Genomic DNA, 17,438 nt, shown 5'->3' with positions numbered 1-17,438 from the left:
CTGTCCCTCCGAGAGGAAGCTTTAAGAATCCCCAGGTCCCTCTTGCCTCTGCCACAAGACAGCCGTGATTCGGATGGTGGCCGGTCCATCAGCCCAGGGTCCTGAGACACGAGCGAGCGCTCACCCAGAACGGACATGACATGTGAGTGAGAAATAGCCCTTTCATGTCCTAAGTCACTGAAATTTAAGAGTGGCTTGTCATCTCAGTGTAACTTAGCCAAAAATGACTGCTTGTAAGGTCCTAGCTTGTATCTGTGAATTTAATTTTCCACTGAAGCACCTCTCAAGTCCTTTGGTTTCCAGTCTTATTTTATTCAGACTTTAAATTTTTATCTATCTACCTACCTTTCTACCTACCTATCTATATTCGGACTTTTTAAAATTCAGGAATGGATATTGAATTTTATCAAATGTCTTTTGTAGCATCTCTGGTTATCATAATATGGCCTATTTCCCTACAAGCTATTAATTTGCTGACTTGGACTACTCGATTTTTAAATATCGAACCATCCTTACATTCCTGAGGTGATCGCATCGGGTTACAGTGGGCTGCTGAGTTCTATATGCTCAGGCGCTATGTGTGTTTGCTTTTTAATCTTTTTCCTTAATAAGATTAGATGGTGGTTTATCTTGTGTTTTTAATTTTCCCAAGGAAGCAACCCATGCTTTTATTAGCTTCATGTTTCCCAAGTAATTTATACTTTTTATGTCTGAATTGGAATTCCCTCTGGATTGGAATCTCACGGGAAAGGGCACGAGCACTGGATTGTCACAGCATCCCAGGTGAGTGCTTCTAATTCAAGGAGTCTGAGAAACATGGCTGTAGTGTGTTATCACAAGTGGTTTCATTTGCTATTTGCTAGATAATCTGCTATTCAGCTTTGACTCGAGTCATTGCATTTCTAGGGCATAGATTGTTTTTCTACTTTTAGTGCATTTTATATATATATATATATAAAATCAACTGAGCTACGTTATTAACTATGAGGTCTTCTATGTACTTATTTTTTGCCTGCTTGGTTTCTCATGGGTAGAGGGTGGTAAGAATAAGGAGACTTGTTACCATTCTGTAAATCTATTTTTCTCGGTATTCACTGCAGTTCTTTATGAAATTGGATGCTAGTTAAAAAAAAATTTGTAATGCGTTCCCATTGCAATTAGATTTTTATTCTGGATATGCCTGATGTAAATGTTTCTAATCCTGCTTGCTTTCTTTTTGAGTTTCTCTCTTCTATAAATAAGGTGAGTTTTTATGTATCACATCATTCAAAAAAGTATTAGGTTCCCCCCCCCCCACCCCCGCCCCACAGTGTGTGTGAAAAGGCATAAAGGCAACTTCTTCCATCCTTGTCCCATCATCTGACTGGCTCATGTGGACTGCAGCATGCATCCCCCGACCCTCCAGCTCACCATCCTTCTTAGTTTCTTATGCATCTATAAATGAATGAGAATATAGATACATTTTTCTACATGAGCGTTCCCCCTCCCCCATTTTGGTAACATGCTCAGTCATGAATGAGACACATCTTTATATTAACCTGTATACCATTTATTGGATATAATATGCGTAACATTGACTTTTTTCTATGGAAAAGCAGGCTGTGTTACCTGTAGACCCCCAATATGAGAAATGTGTACAAAGGTAACAGACTGTAACATAAAAAGGTATGTGAAAAAAATTAGCAAACCAAAGCATGATAAATGGATGAAGCACTATAAAAATGAATGTACTGGTTTAGTAGCTGTAACTTTGTACTGTGCTGAATAGCCTGTAGCCAAGTTTTACAGAGTTATACTTATGTGCCACACACATTCCAACAATGCACCTCCCTTAAAACCTCCCCGCTTGACCTGATAGACGGTACAAGAGCGCAGTGAGCTCTGATGCTACTTGTCCTGCTTGGACTCTTCGAGGGTTTTCTCTTTCTAGTTTGATATATTTTTTCTATCACTGTCCTTCCTACTTACGTACTTGCTTATATAGGCCATGAGCACAGACATCATTCCACTTCTTTGTAAAACTAAAATGATCACATGAGATTTATCCTTTTATTCTGGATTTACAGTGTGCTAAATTGAGAACTAAAAAATTATCTTATGGAAGGAGAATCACAGGGAGAATACAGGACATGTGTTTTGGAGATGATATGGAAACATCAGGGTTGGTTACAGAGGATTGAACCTGGAAGGGCCAAATCACATTGAGGATTCCTTTAACTGTGTGTTAAATCTTATGGCTGTCACAATCCACTATTGAATATTATGACAATTTTATATGCAGTGTTTCTTCTCCTAATTTTTCTCATATAGAACAGGCTCTTCTTAATGGCTGGATTCTAAGCCACCACTGCTGTCCCAAAAGTAAAGAGGGGGTTTTCTTTAAGACAGGCAGGGAAACGGTTTATTCATGTGCAGGTAAGTGGCTTCTGGAAGCATCACTGCACAGAAATGGTTCTCAGCCTGCGGCTCACGAATCTTCCTTAGCTTGTTGTTACTGGTATGACTATCAGAGTTTTCAAATAGGTTTAAAAGAAAGAGATGTCAGTGGGAACTGTAGAGTGAGTCGAGAGAATTTTGTAATTGGAGGTGAACTGATTTTCTATGGCCAACTCCCCCTTCTAATAGACAGAAGTCTTTAGCGTCCCTCCTGGGGGAGGGACGCTGCTGGAGTCCAGGCTGGTGGGGGAGCTGGCAGCGCTGCTCCAGGCTGCGGTGCTGGAGGAGGCTGGGCTGTGGGTGTCCGATGGGTGGACTTGTGGGGCAGCTACCACTTTGGCTGACCTGAAGTAGCTAAAAACGCCGAGATCTGTCAGAGATGGGAGAGGCCTCGGTGCTGGGTTGGGCCTGGGGAAGGAACTTGTGTCTGGGTGATAAGAAGTGACCAAGAGACGTATTAGCCTAGGCTGCCTGTGTCCAGATGCGTTCATGGCCTGCTCGTGAGTTGTGGGAAGGAGAAGAGATGGCAGCTGGCAGCCAGCCATCGTGCGGGGGACGCACAGCCTGAGTCACCCCCGGGGGTCGGCACCGGCAGACTTCCGGGTGTAACGTTTATCTGGGTTACTTGTGTCTGGTTGGGGTCAGTTTGATAACAGTGAGGAAGGACCTCCAGACCGAGTCAGCCCTAGGCTTCCTGCTAGGGAACACCTGGGGCGCCCTCCAGAGCCCACGTTTTAAGCGAAATAAGCCTCCTGCTGAAAGCCTGCGAAGGGTCAGGCTGCTGCCCAGGCATCGTGCCCTCTTGGGTGTCGGGGTCTCAGTGGCTCAGAGTGCTTTGTAAACAGCAGTGGAGAGATGGCAGGGAGATGCTTGAGAATTCCCGCCGGGCCAGCACCAGGTTCTGTTTAGCACCATGGAGATCACAGGCTCCTAAGCACGGTCTGCCCCAGGGCAGAGTTGGAGCTGCTCTTCTCTTAGGGGTTACACGGATGTGTTGTACTGATTTGCCGGAACAATGGACTCCGGTTTCAGGCTGAGAATGCCTAATAAAGTTAAGAAGGCATAAAAATGTCCCCTTTGAGACTAGTCAGGAGTATTTATTCTCATGTAGTTTAATTTGCTGCTCTTGTGGTTTTTTGTGATGTCATCCCACATGTGTAAGCTGGAAAAATCCACACTGGGAAGCGTAATCTCTATATGCATATTTTGACAATGGAAAATGTTATGTATTGTTTCTCTTGGTTGCTACACATCTGATTCCATGTGTCAGGAAAACAAACTGTTACACAAAATTTCAGGCGATAAATTTTTCAGTAGGATGCCTGGAAGATTAGCCATCTACTTCTCAGTAAAGTGGGGTCCTATAACCTACAACTCTCAGAAGATGGAGGAAGGAAAGTGACTACCCTTAGGGCCTGCTCTGTGTCGAGGCACGCTGACTTTCTCAGCGAGGGCCTTCTAAGCCCCCGTCAACTCTATTATTCATGCCTATACAATTAAAAAAATATTAAAAATAGACTGCCATTGAAATATAAGCATTAACTTTTGTTTCTATCATCTATGAGGATATAAAAAGGGGGAGGAATAGCTCCCCCCCCCGAAACAACCTGGTTATTAGTTACTTTCCTAAGTTATATTAAAATGAAAGTTTAATATGCTTCATTTGATAAATATTGCATTTGGAAGTATTGTTCCTCTAATAATATTATCTGTGTATTGTAAGGGGATATTAGGTTTAACTATGTTCTTTTCCAGAAATAAATTGCGTGGCTCTGGAGAAGCACTTAGTACTGTGGAGAGAGAAGAATGTGTCATCAGCCGTGGCCCCTAAGCGGCCATTGATGATGAAATGTAAAATCACAGCATTAATCTCCTTTAATATCAAACTATTCCTCGTTCTCTGAAATAGAAGCAGAGGAATTATAATTAAGGACAGACAAAAAAAGTTCACATCCTCTTCCTTGCACTAGCAGAAGGGGCTACAATGCCAGATGCAAGGGTTTGGGCATCTACGAAGACAATACCCACATGATGCACCATAAAAATTCTGTAAACTTTTCAACAGCATATGTTTTGGCCTTAGTATAGTTACCAAATATAATACCAGTTATAGTAATTCTGTATGTACTCCTCAGCAGTAATAGTTTCTAACATGGCTTTATAGTTTTAAGAAATTAATAAATGTATAATGAACAGTTACATGCTATAAGAGTTGGAATGTATTAGAGCCGAGTTCCCTTTTGTGTGTGTGACATGGATTTTATTGAGTTTATCCACGATCGTGAATACTGTGTTGCCTGGATACAGTGGGAACACGGGGAAAGTTAAATGCACTCTTGTTTCTGGAAGGCAAACCAAGATTCTTGGTACGTTTTGTCTTTCTGCTTCAAGGCGTAGAAAAACCATTGAAATGACCCCAGATGAAGTCCCTCTCATAAAACAGAGTGGATTATGGAACTGCTGTCAGTTGCCTTCTAATGTGAAAACCAGTCGCACGTGACCCCACTAGAAGGCAGACAGAGGCATAATCGCACTTTACCTCGTCTGAGTCATTTTGTAATTTTCATGCCCTTAGATACAAGCATCTTCAAGATCTCCTTTTGGAAATGGCTCCCCAGTCAGACGTCTGAAGAGTGAAAGGCTGCTGAGGCTGCTGCCCAAGACTGCACTTCGTGAGTATTGATCAGGACTTTGATTTCCTTATCCCATTTCTGTGACGCTCAACAGGTAAGTTGTAAGTGCTTAAGAAATAGATTCCGACTCTGTGCCAAAAACATCTTTTAAAGATTTCCTCAGCCAAGTTGGGAAAATAAGATGCCCCAAAGAGAACTTAATAGTAACTTAGGGTTCTTCGTTCAACATGTACTAACAAGGATGGCAGACCCTAACCTGTCCCGATGAGCAGAGCATTCCATTTGGTTGCAGTTTTTGCAAGCCTAGGGATTCTGCCTAATTTTCAATAAGTTGAACCTTGTGGTAAAAGAAGAGTTTTAGCTACAGAATTGATTCACTAGATCTGGTTACTGGTTCACATCTGAAAATAGTTGTGCTCCACGGAAAGCCTCATCGATCTGTCGGAACACAGAGTCAGTCATTGTATTATAGTCGAGAACACAAGGTGGTAATTTGTGTAGCTCCAAACAGTACAGGGAGATGGAGGTTTGCAGTGCTTGGGCAGTAGCTGTCTTGTAGAAACACCACCTTTCCCAATCTAAATAAGGTGCTGACGCCAGCACTCCTTAAAGGGCAGCCAGGGAAAGAAGTTCTTGGTGTTTCTATAAAGCAAACTTCTCTGCCTGCTCTCCAAATGCTCTCAGGGCTGGTGAGAGCTCAAGGTCAAGTTTCTGGCTGGCCTCGTGTTCCAGTCTCTATACTGGTGCGGCCACACCTTAAAATTCCTTTCCGCAACCCAGGTTCTCTCCAAAGCTTCCTGGCCAGAAGCCAGGTCCTTCCCTGTTACCCTAGAGCTTCAAGGGATAATAACCCTGGTGGGCCAACCTATCAGCTGTGACAGGGCCCAGGTTATCCCCGCAAGCCAAGCATAGGCTGGACCAGAAGCCAGGCTCTGGCCTGAGAGCAGGGGTTCCAGAAAATCACTCGAGGCTCTACCTGGGGTCTCTTGAGCTGTGTCTGGTACCATAACCACAGCCATGGGTAGCTGGGGAGTTGCTGTCCAATACAGCCTCCTTCAAAAAGTAAACATCCTGTCCAGAATCCCATAAAGCACGATATTTCAAGTTCACTAAACTATTCAAAGCACAAAAAGCCTTCCTTCCATGGAAAACTCAGTGATGGTTTTAAAAAAAACACACAAAAAAAACGCCCACTACAGCGCACTGCGCTGTAGCAAGCATTCTGCATAAATTAATAATTTACAAGTACCTGAGCAAGTAAAAGTATACACAGCACCATAGCACAGCACAGCACCGACGGCAGTAGCTCAAAGTTCTTCAAATCATGGTGTTTGAAACATTAAAAAAATTCTAAAAGTTGGTACAAAAAGTAACTCCAACTGGAGTTGAGAGATGGATAGTGCAAACTTCTGTCTTCACTGTTGAACAACGCTGTTGGCTTGCTTCTCACTTTGCATAGGCGATGTGGGTGGCTCTGGGCACTTGATGGGGCTGTTTGGAAGCAGGTCTGCAGGAAGAGCAACCAGAGAGTAGGAAACAAAACTATAGTTAGAGGCCCTGCCAGCGATTTCTGCAGACACAGACACCCGGGTTGGAGATGCCTTTTCTTGCACTGTGACGCGCTTCCAGGATCGGACCCCACCCCCTGCCCTGGGGGCTGGAGACCCCTCTTGCTTTCAGCAGGAATTGCAGATCCCAGAAGGGACCTCGCTGAGGGCTGCAGCATCTTCAGCCGTTTAGGACCCTTTCCAAAGCTACTGCTCCCGTCCGTCCACAGGAGAAGAGTGCCATTCAACAGAAAAATGGTGCAAGCCACAGAGGTGAGCCTCACGTGTAGCTTTAAATTTTGTAACAGTCTTAAGTAAAAATAGATAAAACTTTAGTTATGTTTCACTTAACCCACTCTATCCAGAGTAATAGTATTTCAATGTGTCACCAACATACAGAATTATTAATGATATAGTTGACATGTTGGGGTACTGACTCTTCAAAATCCACTGTGGGGAATTTCCTGGTTGTCCAGTTGTTTAGGACTCTGTGCTTCCACCACAGTGGGCACGGGGTCGATCCCCGGTTGGGGAACTAAGATCCCGCATGCCGCGAGGTATGGCCAAAAAAAAAAAAAAAATCCAGCGTGTATTTGCATTGCCAGCATACCTTATCTTCCACCAGCCACAGTGTGCCCAGCGGCTACTGTATTAGTGCAGCTCCAGAGCAAAGCTGGGCATGTGGGATCCCTCGGAAATGAACATACAGAGGGTTCTCCTTCCAGGAGGAGACCAAAGCCAGCTTGCACTGATGTCAGCAACTGGCCGCTGCTTGAGGTCCTTTAAAAAGAGAGCCTTCCCCAGAGGATCTAAACAGACATTTCTCCAAAGACGACACACAGATGGCCAAAAAGCACATGACAAGATACTCAACATCACTAATTATCGGAGAAATGTAAATCAAAACTACAATGAGGTATCACCTCACACGAGTCAGAATGGCCATCACCAAAAAACTCTACAAACAATAAATGCTGGAGAGGGTGTGGAGAAAAGGGAACCCTCCTGCGCTGCTGGTAGGAGTGTAAACTGGTGCAGCCACAATGTTAAAAAACTAAAAACAGAGTTGCCGTATGATCCTGCAGTCCCACTCCTGGGCATATATCTATCTGGAGAAAACCATAATTCGAAAAGATACATGCACCCCAGTGTTCACTACAGCACTATTCACAACAGCCCAGACATGGAAGCAAACCTCCACGTCCGTCAACATAGAAATGGATAAAGAAGATGTGGTATATACGCAATGGAATACTACTCAGCCATAAAAAAAGTATGAACTAATGCCATTTGCAGCCACATGGATGGACCTACAGATTATCATACTAAGCAAAGTAAGCCAAAGACAAATATCATCTGATATCATTCACGTGTGGAATCTAAAATATGACACAAATGAACTTATCTACTAAAACAAAAACTCAGACCTAGAGAACAGACGTGTGGTTTCCAAGGGGGAGGGAGGGTGGGGGAGAGAAGTGGGAGTTTGGGGTTAGCAGATGCAAACTATTATATGTAGAATGGATAAACAACAAGGTCCTACTGTATAGCACAGGGAACTATATTCAATATCCTATGATAAACCACAATGGAAAGAATATGAAAAAGAATATATGTGTAACTGAATCATTTTGCTGTAAGCAGAAATTAACACTAAATCAACTATACTTCAATAAAATAAATTTAAAAAGAGAGGCCCTTCCCCTCTTCATGTCCATGTAAAGTGGTGTTTTTTTCCTTTTGAACAAGAAAAGTAACTGCAAGCTCAGTGGACAAACCACAGTGAAATAATTAGGATGCTCTGGAGTTTTTCTGTACTTGTGTAGTCGGGAATTAAACCACTGTCCTGACCCTTTGACCGGCTTTATCTGAGCTATATTAGGCAGCTATCTCTTTCGTGGGCCAAACAGTTTTCCTAAGAGCTGTAATGAAATCATGAGCGTGTAGCATTTCCCTTCAGAGATGCTGAATTACTGAACCCAGGGCCTGGCCACCACCTACCTTTGGTTCTTTGCAGCTCACAAAGCAAGCTGCCTGCTCAGGGGGTAGATGTTTTGGCTGAGGGTTTAACCCATCTGTGTGCTGGTAAATGTTTAACTACCCACCACTGGGGGGAAGGTAAAGATTTAACCATAGCATTTGCTGATTTCCACGGTATAAATACTCATGCTCCCAACACGATGTGACTGAACATGGAAGAGATGTGCAGTGGCCACCATGGCATGGCATTTTCATCACATAGGAATGACAGATACAGTAATCTCAAGAATGTGGGTTGCGAGAACTACCATATGACCCAGCAATCCCACTACTGGGCATACACCCTGAGAAAACCATAATTCAAAAAAGAGTCATGTACCACAGTGTTCACTGCAGCACAATTTACAATAGCCAGGACATGGAAGCAACCTAAGTAAGTGCCCATCGACAGATGACTGGATAAAGAAGAGGTGGCACATACATACAATGGAATATTACTCAGCCATAAAAGGAAACGAAATTGAGTTATTTGTAGTGAGGTGGATGGACCTAGCGTCTGTCCTACAGAGTGAAGTCAGAAAGAGAAAAACAAATACTGTACGGCTAACACATATATATATGGAATCTAAAAAAATAAATGGTTCTGAAGAACCTAGGGGCAGGATAGGAATAAAGACACAGACGTAGAGAATGCACTTGAGGACACGGGGAGGGGGAAGGGTAAGCTGGGATGAAGTAAGAGAGTGGCATGGACATATATACACTACCAAATGTAAAACAGCTAGTGGGAAGCAGCCGCATAGCACAGGGAGATCAGCTTGGTCTCCCTAGAGGGATGGGATAGGGAGGGTGGGAGGGAGACACAAGAGGGAGGGGGATATATGTATACGTATAGCTGATTTACTTTGTGATACAGCAGAAACTAACCCACCATTGTAAAGCAATTATACTCCAATAAAGATGTTAAAAAATGTGGATTGCTGTAAAATATAGTAAAAAAAAAAAAAAAAAAAAAAATGGAGGTGAGGCGCTTTGAGCATTTCTTACCTTTGTTTTCAGTGTAACTGGTATCACTGCCAGCTTATATAATTTTGAAGAATGGCTAGGCTTAACACCTAGCTTGCAAAATTCCTAGAAATTTAATAGTTCTTGCAAAGCAGTGTGGGTTGGCTCCAGCACACCACTGGGTTGAGCCTTGCTGCCCAAGCCCAGATTCAGGGCTGTGCCCTCAACCCCTCGGGGAGGGCGTAGGACATGACCACAGCTGCAGCTGAGGCTTCAAAGGTGATTCCTTGTGCCGGCTGAGGGGGAAGCTCCCAGTTACCCCTGCCCAGCAGCTTCTTTAGCCTGACTTCTTACATTCCCCTTATTTCATCCATGACCCTCCAACCTCACCTCGTGTCTCGGGATCCCAGGGGTTGGGCGGAGGCCATCAAGGTCCAAGTGGGATTTCTGGAGGTAGGTGTCCAGCTTTCATAATATCGCACCACTTGCTGGCTTTCTCTCCCTTGGGGGACATGACGCAGCCCAGATCAACAGGCACGGCTCTGAGGGATCTGTTCTACTTGATCTTGAGTTGATCTCACGGGTAGGCTGGGATCATTGCTAAGAGTGACATGTGATGCCTACAATTATAGCTCCCAGCTGCTTCCTGCTTATTCTTTAGATTCGTCCTCACGTCTGTTTTATATTGTTCCCAGGGGTGGGGAGTGCAGGACGCACAGCCGCCAGCGCCACCCCCATGTCCTCCTGTGGCTTGAGAAGCATGGCTCGGTGCAGCTGCGCCCACATAGTTTTGGGGAGAAAAAGAGGGACATGGGTGCATCACACCAACCTGATGGGCGCCCGGCGGAGCCCAGACTCCTGCTGTCCCGGGGTCCTGGCAAGCCGGGTTGTCCTGCTTAAAGGATCTGCAGGCAGAGGCTTCTGAGGAGGGTTTGGCTTACGAGTTCCCTGCAATAAACCACAAGATTATGTCTGATCACCGGCTCCATGAACTCGGACAAGACACTGACCTCAGGAGCTGTTAGAGTCCCCTGGAGAGTGGGATAGAGAGAGCAGAGTGGTTAGGTTGCTACCCAGCCCAAGTTTCATTTACTGTAATCTTTCTGAATACGATCATCTAACAGCACAGGTGTGGTGGTGGTGCGTGTGTGTGTGTGTGTGTGCGTGTGCGTGTGTGTGCGTGTGTGTGTGTGAGGGTGGGTGACCTGTGTTAAAGATTTAACCATAGCATCATTTAGTTACAGTCACTCAAATATGGGTCTTCAGCTGCCATGCTGTTCCCAGGCCTTGGAAGTATAGTTGATGCTGGTGCTTCTGGGCCAGTGTTACCCAGGGGATGTAAACTTCCCTGTGCTTTTAGGCTTCTTTTCAATTTATAAAGGCCTAACATGAGAAGATGGTGAAAATCTTTTCAAAGAACACATTCATTGCCTCAAATTTGCCAGAATCCTGTAACAGAACTTGTTCAGCTGTGGGCGAACCAGACAATGAAGGTGACCATCCTTCACCCATCAGGATGGGGTCAGTAACATCCTTCCATGAAATACACAAAGGTTCTGCTACCAAAATATTTTCTAATAGTTCATTCAGAGAGTCACAAACTGGCTTGGAAAATGACACCCAGAAGGAAAACCCAAGACACAGTGGTTTGAGGGACAGATATTGTTCTGTAAGGAAGCTGATGGGGGCGGTGCTGTATTGACCAGAGGCCAGTGAGGGAGTTGGCAGAAGGTGGGCAGAGCATGAACTTGGAGTATCTGCTCTGGGTTTTGTACAAATACCAATACTCTGGGACTCGTGCAAGTCACTTGACTTCTCTGAACCTCAACCTCTCTGTCTGTAAAGTGAGAGAAAACAAGACCCATCTCATAGCACTGTTATGAGGACTAAAGTAATGTATGGGAAGCTCCCAGAATATAGATAACAATGATTAGAAGTCACTTGTGGGACTTCCCTGGTGACGCAGTGGTTAAGACTCCGTGCTCCCAATGCAGAGGGCCCGGGTTTGATCCCTGGTCGGGGAACTAGATCCCACATGCATGCTGCAACTAAGAGCTTTCATGCGCGACTAAGGAGCACACCTGCCGCAACTAAGACCCGGCACAACCCCCCCCCCCCCCCCCCCGCCGCAAAAAAAAAAGGCACTTGTGTTCCTGGGGTCCCTTCCTTGGCTACTGTGAGAGTGGGGCTCACTGGAGCCAGGTTGGAAAGTCAGTGAGTGTTGATAACACTCTCTTTTGGGCCCAGGGTGAACATAGGCATCAAGGCACCACCTGCGCTGGTCCTTGGAGCATAGAAGCACTCACACATATACAGTCTGTAGGAAATGGTGCTAGAAACTCAAGGAAGGCAGGACATCCTAATAAACAGATGACCTCATACACTGTCATGGAACTCAGTATTCCATACATCCAGAATACTCAAGATGATTTAAACACATACGAGTTGAATTTCTCATAGTAATCATCCCACTAAAATTATATCTCCGCAGCAATCGGAGCTCAGTTAAAAGAAGGCGACAATATAGTCACAATTTAACATAGCTTTATAAAGCAAAGGAAGCTACCACAGGAGTCTGTCAACCACAGCTGTATGGAAAATACAGCAACTTGAAACAATGGGGAAACTGGGATAGGAAGGAGCCACCAAACAAGGAACAGACTTACAAGTGCCATTTCTACATCAGCTCTCATTAATGGAAATATTAACAGCCTGTTGAATGTAAAATAGAACACAACGTTCACTGGAAATACAGACCATACAATGAGCACAAGCACCGAAGTCACGCTGTTTGTATACCCAACCAGGCTCTGCGCTTACAAGCTCTGAGAGCACACAAGTTATTTAACTTCTTTAAGTTGTAGAGAGGAGATGATGTGAGGGTTCAGGGAGAGATTACCTGTTAATCTCTTAGCATAGAGCCTGGCACACAGCGACCAATACGTGTTAGCTGCTACTGCTTCACAACTACTATTATTGAAGGAGTGAATTCAACCATCTAAAAGCACCATAATCCTCCCAACAAACACTGGGTGATAAACCATGGCACTAAACCAAGCTCCATTTCCTAAAAGGTGGTAGAAAATAATGAGCACGCTAATATGTGGATGTAAAGATGAATGCACGCACCCACATCTGAGGATTAAAGAATTCATTACTAAATGATACTAGCTTTGCCGCTAAGTATGAATAAATATCTAGTCTTGGTAGTAAAGATAATGTCAGGTTTTTATTACACTACTGGAGAAAAAATGAGATGTATGTTACAGTGTATCACAATATATTTGGATTTATCACGGAACCTTAGGAGATAGGTTGGCCATTCATTCTGGTTTTGCCTGGAGACATTCCCAATTTACGGCTGTGTTTAATTTATTAATCATAGACTTTCTCATGTGCCCTGGTTTAGAGGACAAATTATATGGTCACCATAGTGATAAAAGCCCAAACAGTGGAGATATTGATTGAAAGTTCTGATTCAAACCTGGGCTCAGCAGAGGCACCAAGCCCCCTCCCTCCTGCCATGCCCATGACATGATGGTTTTGATGGAAACATGAAACAGGTAGCTGCCTAGGTAAGATGCCAGCTTCCCACCGGGCCCAACTGGGACAAACTGGCATCATGGAACAGCGGGGTTAGTCAAAGATGATGTATCCTCCTTCCTCAGGGACCAGGCATGAAGCCCATGAAACATTTGCACAGAAGCACCAGCTGCATGTGCCCTGACCTTGCAGAAAGGGGTGGGACTTCCACACTCCCTTTTAGGCACTGCTCTTCAAGCTGCCTTTGCAAAACCTGAACCTGGGCTTTCCCAATGACGTCCGATCCAGCCTGGCCACAAAGAGCCATGGAAATGGAGCTGAGGAATGACTCCAGGCCAAGTTGCTCACACTCAATAAACATTTCTTTAGACTGATTTTCATTTTAAACAAGGAAATGAGTTCAGACCCCCATTTCTCTGCCTTCTCAACTTCTAGGTACCGGAGAAAAATCGAGATCTGTTATTAAATAGAGTTGTCTCATTTCTCCATTTTCTGCTCATGTTTCAGCAAAAGCCACATATTTCAAATTTTTTAGAGGGATGAGAACAAATTTTTAGATCCAAATATAGCCCCTTGCTTTGACCATCACAGAGAATTCTCAGCTGTTATCTCCTTCTGCATGATCAGCAAGAATAAGCGCGTCCTGCTTGTCCAGAGGGATCTCCCCAGGAAGACTCGGTGTTATCACAGGAAAACGCCAGAGATGCCACAGAGATCCCTGGTGAGCTCGTGCAGGGCCGGGGGGCAGCATAAACACTACTTACCATCTGGCCTATCCCTGGCCCTGTAGAAATACACACTTCATGATAACACCAAGGACAACTGATTCTCTGGGAAATGCCTCAACTTTTTACTCTTTATTCAGAAAAAGCAGAGGTCCTTTAAAGAGCACTTTTACACCTAGCTGGAAGATGTCCCTGGTCCCTTCTTTCTAAAACCACCTGAAAACAGTAAAGAAAATGCACAAGAAGCAGCAAAACTCCACCTCTGAGAAAAATGTATAGCCCCACATGAATATATGAGAAAAGGATGCAAAGTGTCCAGCAGGCTGGGCTGAGGAGAGACCACGGAAGGGACACCTACGTGGCCAACCTGGTGAATTGCAGAGGGGGAGACATCCACCTTGCCTGCCGGGGATAAGAGTACAGAGTGAGCAGATGATGTATGTGTGTCAGGGCTGAAGGAGCAGCAGATGAGCCCAACCATCTATGCACACCTGGAGCAGGGGAGGGGACCTGGCAGAGTCTCTGCCGAAATCAGGGGAGGCCAAACCACCACTATCCCTCAAAGCCCTCTGTCCCATGGCCCCCCATGAGGTGGGCAATTTGGAGGTGGCCCTGAGTTCTGACCTGGCCTTTCCCCCAACTGTCCTGCAACTGGTTGTTTTTTCCAGGAAGACCTCGCTTTGTTTAAAGAGGAATTTAGATACATTAATCAAAACTACTGAAAGAAGGAAGGAAGGAACCATGATAAACAAAAGGCAAACTAAGAAGCCACTGGCAAAAATGTATACATAAGGACATGAAAAAGGAGCTGGCAAAAGTCAAGTGAAAAGGGAAAGGAAAAAATAAAGCAACAATGCAAACCAAGGACCAAGATGGTACTGAACACAGCGCTGTGGGGACCAGCTTGAGGGAAATGAGGAGAAGTTCAATGGTAAATGACAAAGACCACAGACAAAGGTGATACAACATATACATAAATGGTGTCACTTACGGGATCTGAACAAATAGTAAAGAGAGAAAAGATACCCAGATTTATTTTGTAACAACTTTTCTGGAAGAGTCAAGCCTATGGATTGAAAGTGTACACTGTTTCCCTGGGTGAAATGATTCAGACTCATCAGAATTAAGACATAATTAATAGGATACAGAGTCATGTCACTTACAAGGAAAAAAGAAAGAAGCCAGCTTCTGATTTCTTCAGAGCAGACTGAGGAAGCATGCATCTAAGAGTTTCAGGGAAAGAAAGTGTGATCCATGAATTTTATGCCTAAAGTGTCATTGAAAAAATAAAGCAACAGCCAAGTGTCTTTGAACATACAAAATTCAGGGAATATACCTCCTAAGAACTCTTCTGGAAGGAATTCTGGAAGTCCAATAGCATGAACTTCAGCCAGCCAGGAAAAGAATGGCTCAGTGGCAAGGAGATTAAGCACTAAATCCCTTCAATGTAGACCTAAGGGTAACAAAATTGTGGGAATTATGGCTACAAAACAGAAAGTAAATGTTATTAGCCATAATAATATAGACATTCTAGAACTAACCAAAGTTGGGAGGTGGACCATCCATTTCCAGATATATGGCAGGCTGAGCTATTTTGTCCTACCTTCTCTCTAAAATTGTTTGATAAAATGTATTTAATAGAAGAAATGGACAAATTCTTAGTAAGGTACAATCTCCCAAGACTGAATCAGGAGAAGCAGAAAATATGAACAGACTAATCACATGTACTGAAATTGAAACTGTGATTAGAAAACTTTCAACAAACAAAAATCCAGGACCAGATGGCTTCACAGGCAAATTCTATCAAACACTGAAGAAGAGTTAACACCTATCCTTCTGAAACTCTTCCAAAAAATTGCAGAGGAAGGAACGCTTCCAAACTCGTTCTATGAGGCCGCCATCACCGTGATACCAAAACCAGACAAAGATACAACAAAAAAAGAAAACTACAGACCAATATCACTGATGAACGTAGACTCAAAAATCCTCAACAAAATACTAGCAAACTGAATCCAACAACACATTAAAAGGATCATACACCATGATCAAGTGGCATTTATCCCATGGATGCAAGGATTTTTCAATATCTACAAATCAGTGATACACTATGTCAACAAACTGAAGAATAAAAACCATATGATCATCTCGATAGATGCAGAAAAACTTTTGACAAAATTCAACAGCAATTTATGATAAAAACTGTCCAGAAAGTGGATGTAGAGGGAACCTACCTCAACATAATAAAGGTCATGTATGCTACAGCTAGCATAATACTCAATGGGGGCAAGCTGAAAGCATTTCCTATAAGATCAGGAACAAGACAAGGATGTCCACTCTCACCACTTTTATTCAACATAGTTTTAGAAGTCCTGGCCATGGCAATCAGAGACGAAAAAGAAAGAAAAGGAATCCAGATTGGCAAAGAAGAAGTAAAACTGTCACTGTTTGCAGATGACATGATACCATACATAGAAAATCCTAAAGATGCTACCAGAAAACTACTAGAACTCATCAATGAATTCGGTAAAGTTGCAGGATACAAAATTAATACACAGAAATCTGTTGCATTTCTATACACTAACAATAAAAGATCAGAAAGAGAAAGAAACAATCCCATTTACCATCACATCAAAAAGAGTAAAGTATCTAGAAATAAACCTACCTAAGGAGGCAACTACTCCAAAAACTATGATGCTGATGAAAGAAATCGAAGATGACACAAACAGATGGAAAGATATATCATGTTCTTGGATTGCAAACATCAATATTGCCAAAATGACTATACTACCCAAGTCAATCTACAGATTCAATGCAATCCCTATCAAATTACCAATGGCATTTTTCACAGAACTAGAACAAGAAAATTTTAAATTTGTATGGAGACACAAAAGGCCCTGTACAGCCAAAGCAATCTTGAGAAAGAAAAACAGAGCTGGAGGAATCAGGTTCCCTGACTTCAGACTATACTACAAAGTCATAGTCGTCAAAACAGTATGGTACTGGCACAAAACAGAAATACAGATCAATGGAACAGGATAAAAAGTCCAGAAAGAAACACACGCACCTATGGTCAATTAATCTATGACACAGGAGGCAAGACTATATGGAGAAAAGACAGTTTCTTCAGTAAATGGTGCTGGGAAAACTGGACAGCTACATGTAAAAAAATGAAATTAAAACATTCTCTAACAGCATAAACAAAAATAAACTCAAAATGGATTAAAGACCTAAATGTAAGACTGGATAGGCAGAACACACTTTGACATAAATCACAGCAAGATCTTTTTTGATCCTTCTCCTAGAGTGATGGAAATAAAAACAAAAATAAACAAATGGGACCTAATTAAACTCAAAAACTTTTGTATAGCAAAGGAAACCATAAACAGAATGAGAAGACAACCCACAGAGTGGGAGAAAATATTTGCAAATGATGTGACCAACAAGGGATTAATCTCCAAAATTTACAAACAGCTCACGTGGCTCAATATCAAAAAAACAAACAACCCAATCAAAAAATGGGCAGAAGACCTAAACAGACATTTCTTCAAAGAAGATATACAGATGGCCAA

At 43.3% G+C, this 17,438-nt stretch overlaps 1 protein-coding gene across 2 annotated transcripts in view; it reads right to left on the bottom strand.

The window, feature by feature from the left end:
- Nucleotides 1-1,527: 1,527 nt before the first annotated feature.
- Nucleotides 1,528-17,438, bottom strand: part of ADAM12 (ADAM metallopeptidase domain 12) — a 395,851-nt gene continuing 379,940 nt past the window's right edge. For both annotated transcript variants that reach the window (XM_067709072.1, XM_067709071.1), the window contains exons 22-23: nucleotides 10,431-10,549; nucleotides 1,528-6,576 (exon numbers count right to left, since the gene is read on the bottom strand). In XM_067709072.1, the coding sequence (XP_067565173.1) occupies nucleotides 6,516-6,576; nucleotides 10,431-10,549 (180 nt within the window). In that variant the 3' untranslated portion in view covers nucleotides 1,528-6,515. The remainder of the gene's footprint in view (nucleotides 6,577-10,430; nucleotides 10,550-17,438) is intronic.

The sequence above is a fragment of the Pseudorca crassidens genome, chromosome 16 (genome assembly GCF_039906515.1).
Source record: "Pseudorca crassidens isolate mPseCra1 chromosome 16, mPseCra1.hap1, whole genome shotgun sequence".
NCBI lineage: Eukaryota > Metazoa > Chordata > Mammalia > Artiodactyla > Delphinidae > Pseudorca > Pseudorca crassidens.
This window is presented reverse-complemented; position numbering and strand designations above follow the sequence as displayed.